At 34.9% G+C, this 18734-nt stretch overlaps 1 protein-coding gene across 5 annotated transcripts in view; it reads right to left on the bottom strand.

Moving 5' to 3' along the window:
• Positions 1 to 18734, bottom strand: part of GIGYF2 (GRB10 interacting GYF protein 2) — a 147407-nt gene that overhangs the window by 19229 nt on the left and 109444 nt on the right. For all 5 annotated transcript variants that reach the window (XM_063089362.1, XM_063089391.1, XM_063089402.1 and 2 more), the window contains one exon: positions 12497 to 12733. In XM_063089362.1, coding sequence (XP_062945432.1) covers positions 12497 to 12733 — 237 coding nt within the window. The remainder of the gene's footprint in view (positions 1 to 12496; positions 12734 to 18734) is intronic.

Genomic DNA, 18734 nt, shown 5'->3' with positions numbered 1-18734 from the left:
TATTCTACACACACACACACACCACACACACACACACACACCAAAAGTCAGGCACGTCTAAGATTCTTCCAATTGCTGTGCTGAAATATACTCCATTTATATTCTACACACACACACACACACACACACACACACCAAAAGTCAGGCACGTCTAAGATTCTTCCAATTGCTGTGCTGAAATATATTCCATTTATATTCCACACACACACACACACACACACACACACACACACACACACACACACACACACACACACACACCAAAAGTCAGGCACGTCTAAGATTCTTCCAATTGCTGTGCTGAAATATACTCCATTTATATTCTACACACACACACACACACACACACACACACACACACACACACACACACACCAAAAGTCAGGCACGTCTAAGATTCTTCCAATTGCTGTGCTGAAATATACTCCATTTATATTCTACACACACACACACACCACACACACACACACACACCAAAAGTCAGGCACGTCTAAGATTCTTCCAATTGCTGTGCTAAAATATACTCCATTTATATTCTACACACACACACACACACACCACACACACACACACACACCACACACACACACACACACACACACACACACACACACACACACACACACACACACACACACACACACACACACACACACACACACACACACACACACACACACACACACACACACACACACACACACACACACACACACACACACACACACACCCAAAAGTCTGTACTCTAATGTACTCTATGATTTCATCGGTTTGCTCTCTGGGGTAATGCAGAGTAAACCTAAGTCTTTTTCATATATTAGACTGACAGTTATCTGTAGATATCATTTTCCTTAAGACTTCTTTATATATAGAAAATATTATCCTGTAGTTCCTTCAACATTGCTTCAGAACATTTTTCAGTTCAGCCCTTATCCTGTACTGCCCACTGAGAGAACTGTGGTTTGTCAATCATGCTTTTTGGAGCAACCCTTTCCCAAATCTGAAGCAAACAGTAGGCGATTTGGCACATTGTGTGTCCCCTGAATGCCTAATATCCTTCATTAATTTAAAAAAAAAAAAAAAGTACTCCTCTTTTTCTGCCCTGACGTTTCTACCTTAATTGTTTTTAAAGCAAATACAGTGTTGAAAATTATGTTCCACTGTTGGTATTACAGCATGAGGAACTCTGTGGACCTGATCCCCACCAAAACCAGTGAAATCATCAAAAAGCAACCATTTAAAGTCTCTGGAGGACTGTCCAGTTAGCGCTGTTCGTGATAGTGCAGTGTTGTAACATCACGGTCAACGATTCAGATCCCCAGACCGGCCAGCCTCCCCCAAACAAGTAGAAAACAAAAAAATAAAAACTAAAAATAAAGTCTCTGGAAATGCTCCTAAGGGCATCCAGCAAATGAAGAAACACTTATTCAAGAAAATCTGCTAAAACAACAAAAGTCGGTGGCACTTGAACCAAGACTCACTCTCTCCCTCCTACTGCCAGCTCAGTGAGACAGAAAACCCACTCCAGACTGTGCCATCAAGACACAGGGCTCCCTCTACCCTACGCCGCTAGTCAGTAGGCTCTCTACCTGGGAAAGGCAACAGTGTTTCTCATCCCGCCTGGGATAATAAAAGACTTTTCATCTTTTCTGGCAAGTCCTTTCTGGTATGAGGACAAGAATCTTTCTGGTTTAAGTACTCTGATTTCTACAGAATTTACATCCTGTCCGTGAGGCATGTCTTTTCTGGTGAATTTACTTTTGTTTTTTTTCTGCACACCTAATTTAATATTTTGTTTGACCTGCACACCTGCTTAAAATTTTTGTGAACACTCTTATTTTTGGTTTCATTTTGGTTTGGTTACTTGCATCTGTAAATAATTTGGCTCTTTTCCCTTGTTTGCTTCTGAAAATCTTCTGAGAGCAAAAATAAACATTCTAAATGGTGAGCTCAGGATGGCTAATTAAAAGCTACTAGGGCAGTCACCACCATCTAAAACATGGGTCCATATTCCTGATATTCTCTGACAGGATTTATAAGATTATTTTTGCTCTTGAGAGATTAATAAGAATGAAGCAAGATCCTCAAAATTCTAAAGGCATGCCAAAACAACCTTTCTTTGGAGATTCCAGCCAGCTTTATACAGCCCATTACTGGGCACATTTTTAAACTAATGGACAAACTATACCAAGGAAAATTCAGAGCTCAAATGGCCATTATTCAAACTCTCTAAGCTTGTTAAAAAATTGCAGCCAACTATAGAGTTAACATGTAGAGCCTTCTAAATTGTCTCTGTATTTTATTTTTTCCGCCTACTTTGAATCTGTTGACTTTTCTGCTGGGGTTGAGATAAAACTCACTGCTTATAGCATTCCAGCCAAGATTTTAAAAAATAAACCTAAAGGGCTTTCAAATGAATGGCTTTACAAATTACAACAGTTCCATGGAAACCAACAACCTAGACACCGTTTGAAAGTGTAAATTTAGGTGAGCATGGCTAATTACTGCTTAGGGTTATGAAAAGTTAATTGGGGCTGGCTGGTTAGCCTAGTTAGTTACAGCCAGTGTTATAACACCAAGGTAAAGAAAGGGTTCACGTGCCCATACTGGCCTGCCAAAAACAATAAGACATAATTGAAGGATTGGAAGTCTAAAGGAAAAGAACTAGATAAGTGGTTATAAATGTTAGTCTCTCAGATCAAACAGGTCAAAATCTTGAGCTCAGAGCAATAGTATAAGGTATCTCTCTGTCCAGCATAAAAATTGCTTTGTCTGCCACACATACGCCAGGAAGAGCCGAGGGATGGGGGAGAGAAAAAAATAAACTTTCTAAATGCTTACCTATTTACATTGACTAGTCAAGCAAACCAGACTAACAAACAAAAGATAAACTTGGTACTAGTTCAAAGTTACTTGGAGATTTTGTTTTTCTTATATAGTTCAGCCAGTATAAACAATTGAAAATTAAAATGTAGACAATTGAAAATTAAACTCCCTATATTCATTTGAAACTGAAAAGAGAAGGAAGAAAGGGTAAAAGAGAATTTTTTTTTTTTAAACCAAACTGCTTTACCCAAAATTTTGGTCCACAGCCTTCCTAAGATTATCTATTGGGACAAATAAAGTTTAGCCGTGTAAACTTGCCCCATTTTGTCAGAAACATAATTTGGATCCAATTGTCTTTTATACACTAATGAGTCTGTATTACTACTATGTTTTACTGTCTCATGACTAAAATTCTAAAATGAAAGCTTTTAAGGTCTTTTTGTGTGTGTATACGTGTTTAGGTATATTTACCCACATGTACAAGCATTACACTGGACATTATGTCTACATGGTAACATGTGGCATAGTAGGCCAGAAACCCCTTAAGGAATTCTACTCAGATTAGCTTAGATAAATGAGTACTCATATAAAATATATAGTAATTAACCCAGTTGCCTTTTAGGTAACATGACTTAAATAAATCTTTGATAAATAAGCTGGTTTTAAACTTGTTGATAAAATAAAAATAAGAGATGGCTTTAGAATTGTGAGCATACATTTTTGCCTGGGTTTACTGATTAGACAGTTTTATATTTGTTTCTGCTAGATGTTTTTAAGTCATAAAATGATAAACCCAGCCTAAAAACAAAATTATTTTGTGTAGTAACACTATGATAAATAAAACTAATTTAATATTGTTGGTTTAATAAAAGTAGCTGTAACTTCTGAGTATTAGCAAATTATTCATATATTTAACTTTAAAGTTACTACTTAGGTGAACACCTAATATTCACAGGCTATAAAAATGGTTAACAGGGAAATGAAACGATGACTAGCTATGATACTAGTATAGTATCTCAGTTTTCGTAAGTAATCTAGGTATAACTGACAAAAATAAATTAGGCAAATGTAAATAGGATAAATGTTTATAATTAAGTGATAGATATTCATTAAATGTCTCAGTCATTTCCAAATAAGAGAAAATACTGATATGTGACAGTTCAAAATTCCTTGCTTTCTAGGTTTTCACTAGAAACTAAGGTTACTAAGAGTTGAAAGTCTAATTAATATGTATAATTCTGTATATAAAGTGCACTAAAAAAGTAAGGTGTGTTTCTGATGAGAAAAATTATAAGAAAAGCATTTTTAAAATGTTCTTTATTAAGAAAAAATTTTTTATCTGAATTAAGAGGTTATTTAAGGTTGTTTCAAAAAATAAATTTAGGAAGAAAACAGAAACAAGATAGAAAGAAACAAGTAAGTAGAAGAGAGAGAGGTAAAGAAAGTTATGTGTATGAAGATGTACTTTTGGTAAGAAAGCTTAAAAAGAGAATAATTTTTCAAAATGAAAAGAAAAAAAGTAAATTTTGTCTTAAAGTAAAATGACTGGTTATTTAAGAAACAGAAAGTACAGGACAAAGCAAAAGGTCTAAACATGTAGTGAAAGCTCTGAGAAAATTGTGGAAAGTTTGTGGAGAATAAATTTGTGAAAGAAACGTGTATGTGATCAAGCTGACTATGATTAGAAGGAAATTATTCATAAGTCTTTCTAAAGATAGAGCTTTGGTATATAGAAATACAAAACTAAAACTTTGGCCACTATGTTAGAACAGGTTTGATTGTTTGTTTTTAAGAAGTAGTGATCCTCTCTTAATAAAAAATTACAGGAGGTTTTAATTTTTAATTGCGAAATGTTTCTTTAAATTTTCAACCATTTCCAGAACTGCAGCTTTTTCCTGTTTTAGTTTCTATTTCTGCCACATTTCTTCCTGAGATCCATTTAATTTCCCTAATGTGAGGTTAGAAATGCTGTCCTCTTCGGTTAGTCCTTGAGGTAGTTTTCCTCTTGAAGCTTCTTGGATTCATATCTCAGAAGTTCAACTTTTGCTGTATTTCACTGCATGTGATTTGCAGGTCATACATAATTGCCTTCAGTTCTTTCTCCCCTTGAGAAGGTACACCTTTTGCTTGGCTGGGATCACAACTCTCTATTTCAACTTTTTCATCAGCTCCTCTAACTTTTTTTCTCCTGTTCTAACTCTGCTGTTATGGCCTGATGATGAAATGTTTGTCTTGTTGGGGGTTTTTTTGGCTGGCCGGTACAGGGACTGGAACTCTCTGACCTCGGTGTTATAACACCATGCTCTAACCAACTGAGCCAAACAGCCAGCCTGAAAATGTCTCTCTTGAAGGCCTAGAAAAGCAATGTTTTCTTCCACTGTAACTTGATTCTGTACTGTACTTTTTGCCTTCTTCATGTGCCTGAATTGTTCCCTGAACCAGGAAACTTCCCATGCTTTAATAGCCATGTATTCCCCTGCTCAAGGTACTAGTTTTCTTGTTTACATCCCTCTATAATATGATGTACACTTGGAGATACACTCTTCCTGTGTCTGATTAAATTCAAATACCTTTTCATCAGGTTAGACTTTCAGGTTATCTGAACAGGCTTCCCATAAAGAGAAGTAATCACACTGCAGGAGGTTTTTCTTTACCTTTTTTGGTAACTGGCCTAAGAAATAAAGATTTTAATGTCTTATCAAGATAATTTCGGGGCCGAGCCCGTGGCGCACTCGGGAGAGTGCTGCGCTGGGAGTGCGGCGACACTCCCACCACAGGTTCGGATCCTATATAGGAATGGCCGGTGCACTCACTGGTTGAGTGCCGGTCATGAAAAAGACAAAAAAAAAAAAAAAAAAAGATAATTTCCTTTGTTATCTATATTAGGTTTTTCAAAAAAATTTTTTTATTACTTATAAAAGCCACTTTGAAAGAGTAAGGTGTGTGTCTGTTTTTACATCCATGTAACTTTCTATACTGTTTTTGAAGTCTCTGATTAACAGCATAACTATTATTTCACAGTGACTTATGATCCTGTGTTGATAAAATGTCTTAAACCTTTTGGCAACTTTGATGGACTTATATCAATATCAAAATTCTAAATTAAGTCTTTCTGACCTAGAATTAACATTGGGATTTTTTCTAGCTGGGCCCCTGTAGAGATATTAAATGATTAGGCATATTTGGTAAATTGTGTGAGAAGCACTGTCAAGTGCTAAGTGATACTTGATCTTATTTCAATTACGTTTATGGGTATGTTACTGATATAAATTTTCCAAAATTATATAAAATTCTTAAAAATCTAATATGTCATCAATCATAATTATATTGTATATCTCAGAAATAACCAAATTTCTTTGTCAATTGCTGATTATAATGAACTTTCATCAGATTTTTAACCATGGCTATTTTAAGTTCAGTCATCCACAGTTGTTTTAATTTTTCTCTAAAAGTATTTGCAATCAGATTCATGGAAGAAAATCTAACAAGTACTATTAAATACAGGTTTTTAATAATCAAGATCAACTGACAAAATAAAAGTTTTCCAGAACTCTAATGAAGAAACTCATGTGTTCATAAAACTGCTAATCAAGATCAAACAGAATAAAAATTAATTACATGAGATTAAATAACTTATGAAGACAATGTTTTTATGACTTTTATTTGAAACATTACTGGTTTTTTACTTAAATGTTTAGTTTTCCAGATTTAAGGAAATTTTCTCTTTTAAGCTATCTGTAGTTTACAGCAATTTGGTAAAATATATTCTTGTGAACAAAAGTGGAAAAATTTGCTTTTTCTCCCTACTTGATCCCTCCAAAATTTGAAACTGTTTGTATTCTTTTGGCAATATGGTTAACTATATAAGCTCAATAGAATTTCCTTTCTCTTTATAACAGAATACAACTGGAAACACTGGTTACAGTACCAAGGCTTTGACTGGAATGTCATATTTGAAAATGTGAATAGAATGCCTAGTTTCAAGGGTTCCCAGCTTTACAGTGAGTAGGTAAAAACTGTTACTGGCAGGCCCAGTAACCTCAAAACTGTAGATGAAATCTGAAGCCTGCCTTGGTTTCACTTCCTAGCCTCAAGAAGTTTTTAAATCTGAGATTCCATATGATCGATGTAGAGAGCATAAGTTATAAAGAAAAACTATAATACTCTTATTATTAGATTGTAGCCCTATGCATTGTATTCAAGTTTTTATTATCTACCTGTAGACAGGTAAATTCTTCTAAATTCTTCCAGGTTCTTCCAATCCAACTTTCTTCCAAAGAATTACTAAAAATGAGAACTTCTCTGTTCCTGAAGTCCTATAAGCTGAAACTAGAAAAATTTTAAGGAATACATCTCATGTATGTGTATGTGGCCTAATGTATGGGCCACAAAGAAAGTTCACCAAACCACCCAATGCCATAACTAGAGACACTCAAACTGCAAACCAGGGAGAGAAGCTGATTGTTTCACATTGTAGATAGCTTTTCCCAAGATGTCAGAATAAGATTCTAGATCATCATGAGATTTAATGCCTACCTTTTTTAATTGGCAGGACAATGATGTGATTTATTCAACTGGTTGTCTTTAAGCCTAGGTTCACAGCTCAAAACCATTATACAAACTGGGATTATCACATTACTATTAATTTTACTTTGTATTTTCCCTTTTTAAACTTTGTACCTGTTACTTGTTAAACTTTCACAGAAGTACAACTCCTAACAGAATAATGGACCAGCAACTTTGAAATGATAGCAAATGCCTGGGGAAAAGACAAACTTGAACTTATCAATAGACTCCAGGTAGATTTAGCCTGACAGCCACTCCCTTCAAGTTTCCTTTGTTGCTCAAATATGGCTAAAAGGGTTTTGACACTGACTCCTAGTCACCAATCACTTCCCTCTGCTGTGGGACCAGGCCAGAACAACCAAGGACAGATCTGTCCCTGGCACTGAGAGACAATCAAAAGCTAAATACAGGATGATTGATCAGCGATGCTTTTGGAGAAAGAGCTTCATGAAAAGACAGACTTGTGAAAGCTGTCAGAATCAAAATGGACTAAAAAAAAAAAAAGCCCTGACAAATATGGAAGCTATGGAAGGCCAAGAAGAGAGGACTCCCACACATAAATGACTGATAACAAGATCTATAAAAAAAGACTGTGCAAAAACCACAACCTTGCACCAAGGCCCTTTACCTCCCTGAATACATGCATGGTTTACTGTGGCATGCATATTACCTTTTCTCAAATAAACATCACTTTCTTTTAGAGAGCCTCTCTATGCTTGTTATTAAGTTTGACAAAAGGAAGGTCTGATGACAATGTCACACCAAATGAAGAATATCAATGCAGAGATAGAAGTTATTTAAAAAAAAAAAAAAAAAAAAGAACCAAAAGGAAGTTTTGGAGTTCAAAAGTACAATAAGTGAAATGAAAAACTCACTGGAGGATCACATAAGTATATATGAACTGGCAAAGGAATTAGTGAACTTGAAGACAGATGAACAGAGATTACCAATCAAAGAACAGAAAGGGAAAAAAAAAAAAAAAAATGAAGGAAAATGAAGAGAGCCTAAGAGAAATGTGAAACACTATTAAGTACTTCAGCATATCCATAAAACCCAAGTACCAGAAGAAAAGAAAAAATATTTTTAAAAATAAAGGCTGAAAACTCTCCAAATTTACAGAAAAACATGAATCTACATATCCAGGAAGGTCAAAGAATTCCAAGTAGACTAAAAAGAGATCCACAAACAGTGATATCATAGTGAAAATGCTGAGGGCCAAAGACAAAGAAAACATCTTGAAACCAGCAAGAGAAAACATAACTTGTCACTTACAAGGGAATCCCAATAAAATTAATAACTAACTTTTCATCAGAAACAAAGGAGGCCAGAAGGCACTGGGGTAAGATATTCAAAGTTCTCAAAGGAAAAATAAAAACTGTCAGCTGAGAATTCTTTATCCAGTAAAGCTATCTTTCAAAAATGAAGGTGAAGGGCTGGCCCGTGGCTCACTTGGGAGAGTGTGGTGCTGATGGCACCAAAGCCACAGGTTCAGATCCCTATACAAGGATGGCTGGTTGGCTCGCTTAGGAGAGCGTGGTGCTGACACCACCAAGTCAGGGGGTGAGATCCCCTTGCCAGTCATCTTTTAAAAAAAACAAAAACGAAGATGAAATAAAGACATTCTCAGATAAATTCAGAGAACTTGTTGGTAACAGACTTACCTTACAAGAAACATTAAAAGGAGTTCCTCGAACTAGAAGCCAGTAACCCCAGAAAGTAATCTGAATCCACATGAGAAAACAAGGACCACCAATAAGAGTAATTATGTAATTATAAAAGATAGTCTATAACATATAGAAATCTAACATATTTGCCAATAACACAAAGGAGATAGGCAGAGGCAAAGCTGTATTGGGCTAAGTAAATGACTACAGATGGTAACTTGAATCCACAGGAACAAATAAAAGAAAAACAGAAGCGATAAATAAGGTTATATAACAAAAGCTATGCATATACAAAAGGGTACTTCAAAATGTTCATGGAAAAATAGAATTAAAAAAATAATATGAATCTTCCCATGAACTTTCTGAAATACTCTTATATACTTGCTCTTTCTTTTTTCAGGTTTTCTGAGAGATTAAAATTAAAGTAATAATCATAACCCTATATCACTGAGTTTGTAACATTTATAGATGTGATATGTATAACAATAACACCACAAAAGGGGGGAAGAGGGAACATCTATAATAGTGTAGCATTTATATGTAACATCGGAATTAAGTTAGAATAAATGTATAACTGATTCTGATAAGTTAAGATGTGTATGGTAAGCCCTACAGCAAACACTAAGGAAATAACTCAAAATACTATAGTGAAAAAAATCATGAAAGAAATTAAAATGCTACATTAGAAAATACTTAGTGCAAAAAACAAACAAAAAAAGCAGTAAAGGAAGAATAGACAAACAAAAAAGACATGAGACATAAAACAAAAAGTAAAATAGTAGACATAACACCAACTATATCAATAATATCATTAAATGTGAATGGATTAAAGAATCTAGTCAAAAGGTAGAGAGAGACTGTCAAACTGGATTAAAAAAAATAAGACCCAACTACATATCTACAAGGGACACACTTTATATTCAATGATACAAAGAGACTGAAAGTAAACAGATGAAAAAAGATGTACCAGGCAAACAGCAACCACAAGAAAGCTGGAGTTTCTATACTATTAAAACACACTTTAAAACAAAAAAGTTACTAAGATAAAGAGGAACATTTTCTGATGATAAAAGGATCAGTCAGTCAGGAACATATAACAATTATATACAGAACTAACAACAGAGCACCAAAATACATGACACAAAAATTGGCAGAAATAAAAGGAGATGAAGACAATTCAGCAATTAAAATTGGAGACTTCAATACCATTTCCAATAACGAACAAAACAACTGGGTAGAATATCAACAAGGAAACAGAACACTTGAACGACACTATAAACCAACTAGACGTAACAGACATCTATAGAACAATCCATCTAACAAGAGCAGAATAACCTTCTTCTTAAGTGAATATGGAGCAGTCTCCAGGATAGACCTGGAGAAAAACTTTATGCATAACATAAAAGAAGTAAAACTTTATGCTAGGCCATAAAACCAACTTCAATAATAAATTTAAAACGATAGAAATAATGCGAAGTTCATTCTCTGATCACAATGGAACGAAATTAGAAACCAATAACAAAGAAATTTTGAAAACTCACAAATAAGTGAAATTAAACAAAACACTCTTAAATAATCAATGGGTCAAAGAAGAAATCAAAACATATGGGAGGCAGCTAAAGCAAGGCTGAGAGAGAAAATTATAACTGTAAATGCCTATATTGAGAAAGTAAGATCTCAAATGAATAACCCAGCCTTTGACTTTAAGCCACTAGAAAAACAAGAGCAAACTAAACCTAAAACAAGCAGAAGGAATAAAATAATAAAGATTAGAGCAGAAATTAAAATAATACAGAACAGTAAAACAATAGAGAAAAATCAAGGAAACCAAAAGCTGGTTCTTTTCAGATCAAAATTGACTTAGCTAGATTGACCAAGAAAAAAAGGATAGAAAAGACTCAAATTACCACAATCAGAAATGAAAAAGGAACATTAATCTTACAGAAATATAAAGGAATACTATGAACAAATGTATGCTAATAAATTAGATAACCTAGATGAAATGGACAAATTCTCAGAAAAATACACATTAACAAAAGTAAGTCAAGGCTGGCTGGTTAGCCCAGCTGGTTAGAGCACCATGTTACAACACCAAGATCAACGGTTCAGATCCCTATACCCTGTACTAGTCCCAAACATACGTAAGTCAAGAAGAAACAGAACCAGTCCAGCAAAGATGGAGCCTCTGCCAGAAGCCCCACCCCCACCATCAGCAACCAGGCAGCAAAGGAGCCACCCATGGGCCACCCCTCTGCAACAACATCTTAGAATGTAATAATTAAATAAAATTAAATTAAATTAAATGCTACTCAAAAAAAAAAAGAAAAGAAAAGAAAAGCAACAGCAACAGCAAGCATCAGAATCCCCTGGAGGGCTTGTTCAAACACAAGATTTGGGGGGGGGGGGGAGACCCCCAGACAAGCACAAGATTGCTGGACTCCATCCCCAGAGGTTCTGATTCAGTAGGTCTAGTGTGTGACCTGAGAATTTGCACGTCTAACAACTTCCCAGGTGACTACACTCTGAGAACTACTGCCTTAATGCACCTCTCCTGCTACACTCACCACACTGTATTCTAATTTCCTGTTTATATGTCTTTATCCTGTGAGCTCCTTGAAGATAAGGGACACTAAGCCTTAGTGCTCACTAAAGACCTGGCAAGAAGTTATACTGAACCTGCCATAAATCTGCCCCTCCCTTCCCAATTACTCAGATTTCATAAATAGTTCCACTATTTTCCTAGTCACTAAAGGCATACTCTCTAGTAGCTACCCCAGCTTCTGCCTTTGTCCCTAAGATTCACAGTCACTAAGTCTTGCTGACTGCTATCAGGCCAGTTCTCTCCCACTGGCCCTTCCTAATCATTCTCTCCACCACCCCCATGCACTTTTTCCTGGGCTCCCAGTGTTCACTCTCTCCTTATTTCAAATAGTGCTTTGAATCTTCCTAAAACAACATTTTGCATACATCAGCTCTTAACCCGACTTTCAATACACCTCCATGGTCAATTGTATTTCAAGTTCTATATTCTGGTTCCCATTTACACATTCATATGTATATGCCTATTACTCTTAAGTCTAGGAGCTCTCTGAGGACAACTACCTTGTCTCTTTCATCTTTGTCTCAGTATGGCTGAACTAGTACAAAATAGGCACTCTAATGTTTATTGAGCCACATTAAATTTATGACTAATAGATTTACTTGTTTTTGCCTGCATCACTGCTCATGTCCTATCCTCTTCCATTTATTCCTCTCTTGTTTAAACACCTAACACAAAATACATGCATCATGTTATATTTTATTGATTGATTAAAAACCAAAGTAGTAATATTTAATGATAAAGAAAAAGTACTGTTTTACTGTTACTGCCAGCATCTATCTAACTGATGATAAAAGCAATGTTAGCAAATAGCTCCTGAGGTTGGTGTCTCAGGCTCTACCTTCATCTGTGCCAGCTGCTGTTGCTGCTGCTGCTGCTGCAACCTCCGGAGAGCCTCTTGCTGCTGCTGCCTCTGGCGCATTAACTCCTTCTGCCGCTGGAGCTCCAGCTCTTTCCTCTTCCGTTCCTCCTCCTCATGTCGGAGTCTGGCTGCTTCCTCCTCCATTCGTAGCCGGTTCTCCTCTAATCGACGCTGCGCTTCTTCTTCTTCCCGGGCCCATTTTGCAGCCTCCTCTTCCTTTCCAGGAGGAGAAATTAAAGAAAAGAGAAAAAAAAATATTATTAATTGTAGGGGGAAAAATTTGAATCACTTTTGAAGGATTCTGTCAAATGGCTATAGAAATGACAGAGAAACTCTGTTTATGACGACGTAAACAACAGAAGTTAAATTTTATTTTAAAATATATTTACAGTAGCCACAAAGGCCTGGCATGCTTACAGGATTCAATTTTAATTAACTGAAGGAATGTCACTTTGAATGTTGGTGACAGTCCTGATCTCGAATCAGCTCACCAACAACTGTAGGAAAAGTCTCCTGAAATACTGTTCCAACATTTGAGGCCAAGCAAGCTTCTCAGGGTACTGAGCACTAAGAGCTACCAATATCTTGCGAGGATACTGATTACCCTGAACGCCGCAGCCAATTCTAGAATCAAAGCAACTCTGCAAGACCACTTAACTCCATCCCTGGTTCTTGCCCTTTGTGGTCCACAAGCCCACAAGTTCTTCGGGACACTTGTCTTCAACCAATCTTCGACCTTCTACTACATTTTCCCTCATATGGGCTCAGCTTCCTTCTTCCTTCCTTCCTTTAAAACCATTCTACTATGTTCTCCAGAACTCTTTTTTCATTGTTAAGAAATTATCCACACTTTTGCAGAGTCTGTTTGCTGTGCCTGAAATGCTCTGTCTTATGCAGATAATATAGTCCCCGTTTCACTCTCCAAAACCTAGGTCAGATGTCAGCCACTCTAAGAGAACTCCTTAGCCTTTAGGAGGTAAGGTAGACTTGACCTCTCTGCCTTTTGATTATGCCCATCTACATTCTGTCCTTATCTTTTTACCTGCTTCTAGTCCACCTGCGGCAGCTACTGTTTCTACCTATCCAACAACCACTCCCTTTCAGGTTTCTTCCTTGTAGACAGAGCCTCCTGTCTCCTGGTTTAAAATGTCAGATTTTGCTTTTAAGCTTTAACTGGCCATGTGATCTGATTTAAGTCTAAAGGATATCTGCTGGGAGACTTCTAAGAAAGATACTCTTCCCAGACAAAATGAAAGCAGCCTGAGAGAAGGGCTACTCCCTTTTTGGATATAGGTTGTACAAGGGTGTGATATCCAAAATTCCTAACTGTGGGGTGAATAATCTAAATTCAAAAGTCAACACACCAGGAAATGGTAGAGCAGACGTACACAAAGAACCTGAATCTTTAATGGCATCACTGAGTCACTGAAGCAAGTGTGTAATTAATTGCCTTATTGCCAGACCTCCTCGATATGTGAGGCAACAATGTCATCTACTGTTTAAACCACTTTAGGTGGGTATTTTGAGTTTGCAGCTGAAAGCAACCTAATTGTGGCATTAATTTCTTATATAGTTATCACCCACACAGTCTGTAAGCTTTTTGATGACAGAAACAATTTCCTAAAAAGTCTTATACTCCACCATAAATAAGCAAAATAACTGGTATATAGTACATTAATTGAATATGTTAACTGTTAAATGAATAAACCAAAGAATAAATCAGTACGTAATCTAACCTAGAAGCTATCTACCTCTAACAGAATTTAGGTTTCTGAAAGAGTTTCAATCCAGAAACTAAACAAAAGCAAACATTTCCAGCTTTGTGTCAATCTAACCAACAAACAAAAATCTACATCCTTAAGTGTGGACTGCACATAGTGACTTACAGAGTACAGTAAGGGGGGCAGTAACTTATAGTAGGAAAATATGACAAACACTTCTTCAACCAAGTGATCATGGCTATCAACAGCACTCATAAATCATGTTGATATTGTATACCTTTGATATGATGTGATAAAAATGCCACCTTACCTCTGTGATCTTCCTCTCAAACACCTATAACCACAGTCTATTTGTGAGAAAAATTTCAGACAAATTCCCACAGAGTGTATCCTACAATATGTACACTGACCAGTATTCCTTAAAACTGTAAAGGTCATTATAAACAAAGAAAGTCTGAGAAACTGTCACAGCTAAGAAGGGTCTAAGAGGATATGACAACTAAATGAACTAAATGTAATGTGATATCCTGAACGGGACCCTGGAAAAGGAAAAGGACATTAGGGGAAAAAATCTTAGGAAATCTGAACAAACTATAGATTTTATTTAATAATAATGCATCACTATATTTTAGTTATAACAAATGTACCATACTAATAAGAGATTAATAATGGGGGAAACTGTATTCAGGGGATATACAAAAGCTTTCTGCACTATTTCCAATTTATCTTTCCAATTTATCCAAAAATCTAAAACTGGTTTAAAATTAAAGTCTACCAATACAAAAAAAAAAAAAAAAAAAAATCTATGTTAAACATTAAAATGAAGTGCTTTGGGGTTCTCACTTCCTATAATAGCAGAGTACCATGTAATTATAAAAGCTGAACAAAATATCAAAGAACCAAAACAAACAAAAAGAACACAAGAGAGAAACTGAAGAAGAGTCTACCCTTAAAAAAAACAAAAGAAAGATCGGCAAGTTGGAAACATTTTGCTTGAAGGCACTCCCCAATTCACAAGGGGCTCAAAGCCCTACCATCTTAAGATAGCAAGAGAGAGTTCTAGGATAGAGGAGTAGCCATAAATTTAGGGAGAAAATCTGCAAGAAAGGTAACAAAAGAAGGGATCCATGAAAGAGATAAGTCCCCAAATCTGCTGAAATCCTTGGTTGACTCAAACTACACACATGAGGTAGATCTTGGGGATTAAGATAAAAAGGAGCAGCAGAAAGATGAAAGAACTGAATGGAGACTTCCATTACTATACCACTCGGGGGAGTTGGTAAAGATTGAATTCACCAAGTTAAATGCCAGCCAGAACAAAACTCTCTCTTTAAAGGAACAAAACAGAATCCATAATTTGTCATTTACAATGTCCATTATACAGTTTTTAAAAATTAGTAAATATACAAAAAAGAAAATAACAAAAAAATATATACCACGGAAACATCAAAGAAAACTGGAGTAGCTATATTAATATCAATTTAACGGACTTTAAAACAAGGAATCAGAGATAAATTGGAACATTTCATAACAATAAAAGGTTCATGAGGAAGACAATATAAATGTGTATGCAACTAATAACAGGTTCAAAACAGATAAGAGCAAATACTAACAGAACTAAAGGGAGAAATGAACAAATCAAAAAGCAGTTTGAGTTTTAGCATCCCTCTCTTGGCAATTAACATAACTAGATAAAAATTGAATATAGATATAAAATATCTGAATGCTATCGACCACCTTGACCTAATCATGATTCACAGAATGCTACACATAACTTCTGAAAAATATACATTATTTTCAAATGCACATGGAATGGTCACTGAGATAGACCATATGCTAAACCAAAAAATGAGTCAATAAATTTTTAAAAACTGAGGTCTTACAGACTATGTTTTCTGACCATAATGTAATTAGGTTAGAAATGAATACAAATAAGAATACCTGGAAAGGATCCCAAGTGCCTGGAAATTAAATAACCCACTTCTAAATAACCCATAGGCCAAAGTGGAAATCATTAGAAAATACTTTAAATTAAATGATAATGAAAATATAACATTATCAAAAATTGTGAGATGTAGCTAAAACACTTAAAGGGAAATGCATTGCTTTACATGTATTTATCAGAAAGGAAGAAAGGCTTAAAATTTATTATCTAAATTTCCGTCTTAAGAAAATAGAAAAAGAGATGTAAATTAAACCAAAAATAAGTAGAAGGAAGAAAATAATAGTGATTGTGGCAGGAATCCTAACAAAGCCAAAATTTAGTTCTTTCAAAAGACTGATACAACTTGATAAACTGACAAAACTGATAAAAAGACCACAAACTACCAATATGAGTAATAAAAGAGGGACTACTGCTATAGATCAACAAACATAAAAAGAATACTAAAAGAATAACAAGGAACAAATTTGTACTACTGAATTTGACAACATTGTTAAAAAACACAGATTACAAACACTGATGATAGAAGACAAACAAAAAACCTGATTAGCCTTATAGCTCAAGGAAGGACCAGGTGGTTTCAATGGTGAACTCTAGCAAATATTCAATGAAGCAATAATAAGAATCTTACATAAACTTTTTCAGAAAATAGTGACAGAGGTATCACTTTCCAACTTGTCTATGAGGCCAGCATAAAACTAACACCAAAACATGACAAACACAGTATAAGAGAATTATAGACAATATCCCTCATGAACATAGATACAAATATACTTTAAAAACCAGTAATAAATTAGGTTAACTTATCATCAAGTAGGGTGTAATCCAGGAACACAAAGTTGGTTTATCATTCAAAATTCAGTCAGTATAATTCACCATATGAACAGAATAAGTAAGAAAATTAAATGATCATCAATACATGTAGATAAAGCATTTCACAAATTCAGTATCTATTCATGAAAAAACTTTCAGCAAACTAGGAATAAATAGAAACTTTCTCAATTGGATAATGGGTATCTACAAAAAAACTTTCAACATACTTAATGGTGAAACACTAAATATTTTCTCCCTAAAATTGGGAACAAGGCTATCCATTGTCCATTTTAACCATTTCTATCCAAGACTGGAAAGAAAGAACTAAAACTGCTCCTATTCATCAACATAAAAAATCCTAAGGAATAAACAAAAATACCATTAAAAGTAATAAGTGAGTTTCACAAGGTCTCAGGAAACAAGATCAATATATGAAAAACAACTCCATTTCTATTTAGGAGCAACAAACATCTAGAAAATATTTTTTTAATTCTATTTACAATAGCATAAGAAATGACATACTAACAATAAATTTAACAAAAGAAATATATAACATCTACAGTGAAAACAGAAAGTTACTGAAAAAAAATAAAGGAAAACATAAATAAATGGAAAGATATACCATGTCCATTGATTGGTATATACCACTCAGTACATCTTAAAATACCAATTCTCCCCAATTTATAGATTCAACACAATCCTAATCATAATCACAATTTCTGTACAAATCAAAGCCTACTAAGATGATGATTTTAAATTTTAATGAGAAGGCAAAAGATTTTAGAGCAGTCTTGAACAAAAGAATAAAACTGGAAGACATACTGGCTGCATTCAAGACTTTCTATAATGCTATGGTAATTGTCAGTGTATTACTTCTTTAAGGATAGACAAACCAATCTATGGCACAGAAAAGGAGTGTCCAGAAAAAGAGCCATATTTATACAACTTATTCTGACAAAAGCACCAAAGGAATACTTTGCAAAAACTGGTGCTGGAACAACCCATACCACATACCATACACACAAAAAAATAATTCAAACTTACTTGTAAATCCAAAACTATAAAGCTTTCAGGAAAAAACACAAGAGATATTTAATGATCTACAGGTGGGAAAAAAATTTCTTATACAAAAGAAACAAAAAAAACACACCAACAAGAAAAAAAATTTTGATAAATAGGATTTCATCAAAATTAAAAATCCCTGCTTATCAAACAACAGCACTAAGAAAATAGACAAGCTGTAGTCTGGGGGAAAATAAGCACAAAACCTTTACCTAACAAAGGACACATATTCAGAATATAAAGAATCTACAGCTAAAAGAACTAAAACTATTACATTATTAGAAAAAAACAGATAAATTGGACATGATGAAAATAAAAAACTCAGGTGTTTCAAAAGACACTTATCAAGAAAGTGAAGAGAAAAAAGCCCAGAATTAAATCCACACATTTATAGTCAAGAACACACAATGGGGAAAGGTCAGTCTCTTCAATAAATGGTTCTGGGAAAACTGGATATCCACATGCAGAAGAATGAAATCAGACTCTCATCTCACACAAAAATCATTACATTAGTAATTACTGAAGCTGGGTGACTTACGGGAATTTATTACAGTATTCTACTTTGTATAAGTTTGAAATTTGCTAAAAACAAAAACAAAACCAACACACCAACATGCACATTTTACATTCTTCACTAAATATATGAACGAAAACCAGAAAAGTAAGATAAATTTAATTC

The sequence above is a fragment of the Cynocephalus volans genome, chromosome 1 (assembly GCF_027409185.1).
Source record: "Cynocephalus volans isolate mCynVol1 chromosome 1, mCynVol1.pri, whole genome shotgun sequence".
In the NCBI taxonomy this organism is placed as follows: domain Eukaryota; kingdom Metazoa; phylum Chordata; class Mammalia; order Dermoptera; family Cynocephalidae; genus Cynocephalus; species Cynocephalus volans.
Note: the sequence above shows the minus strand (reverse complement) of the source record. Positions and strands in the feature narration are given on the sequence as shown.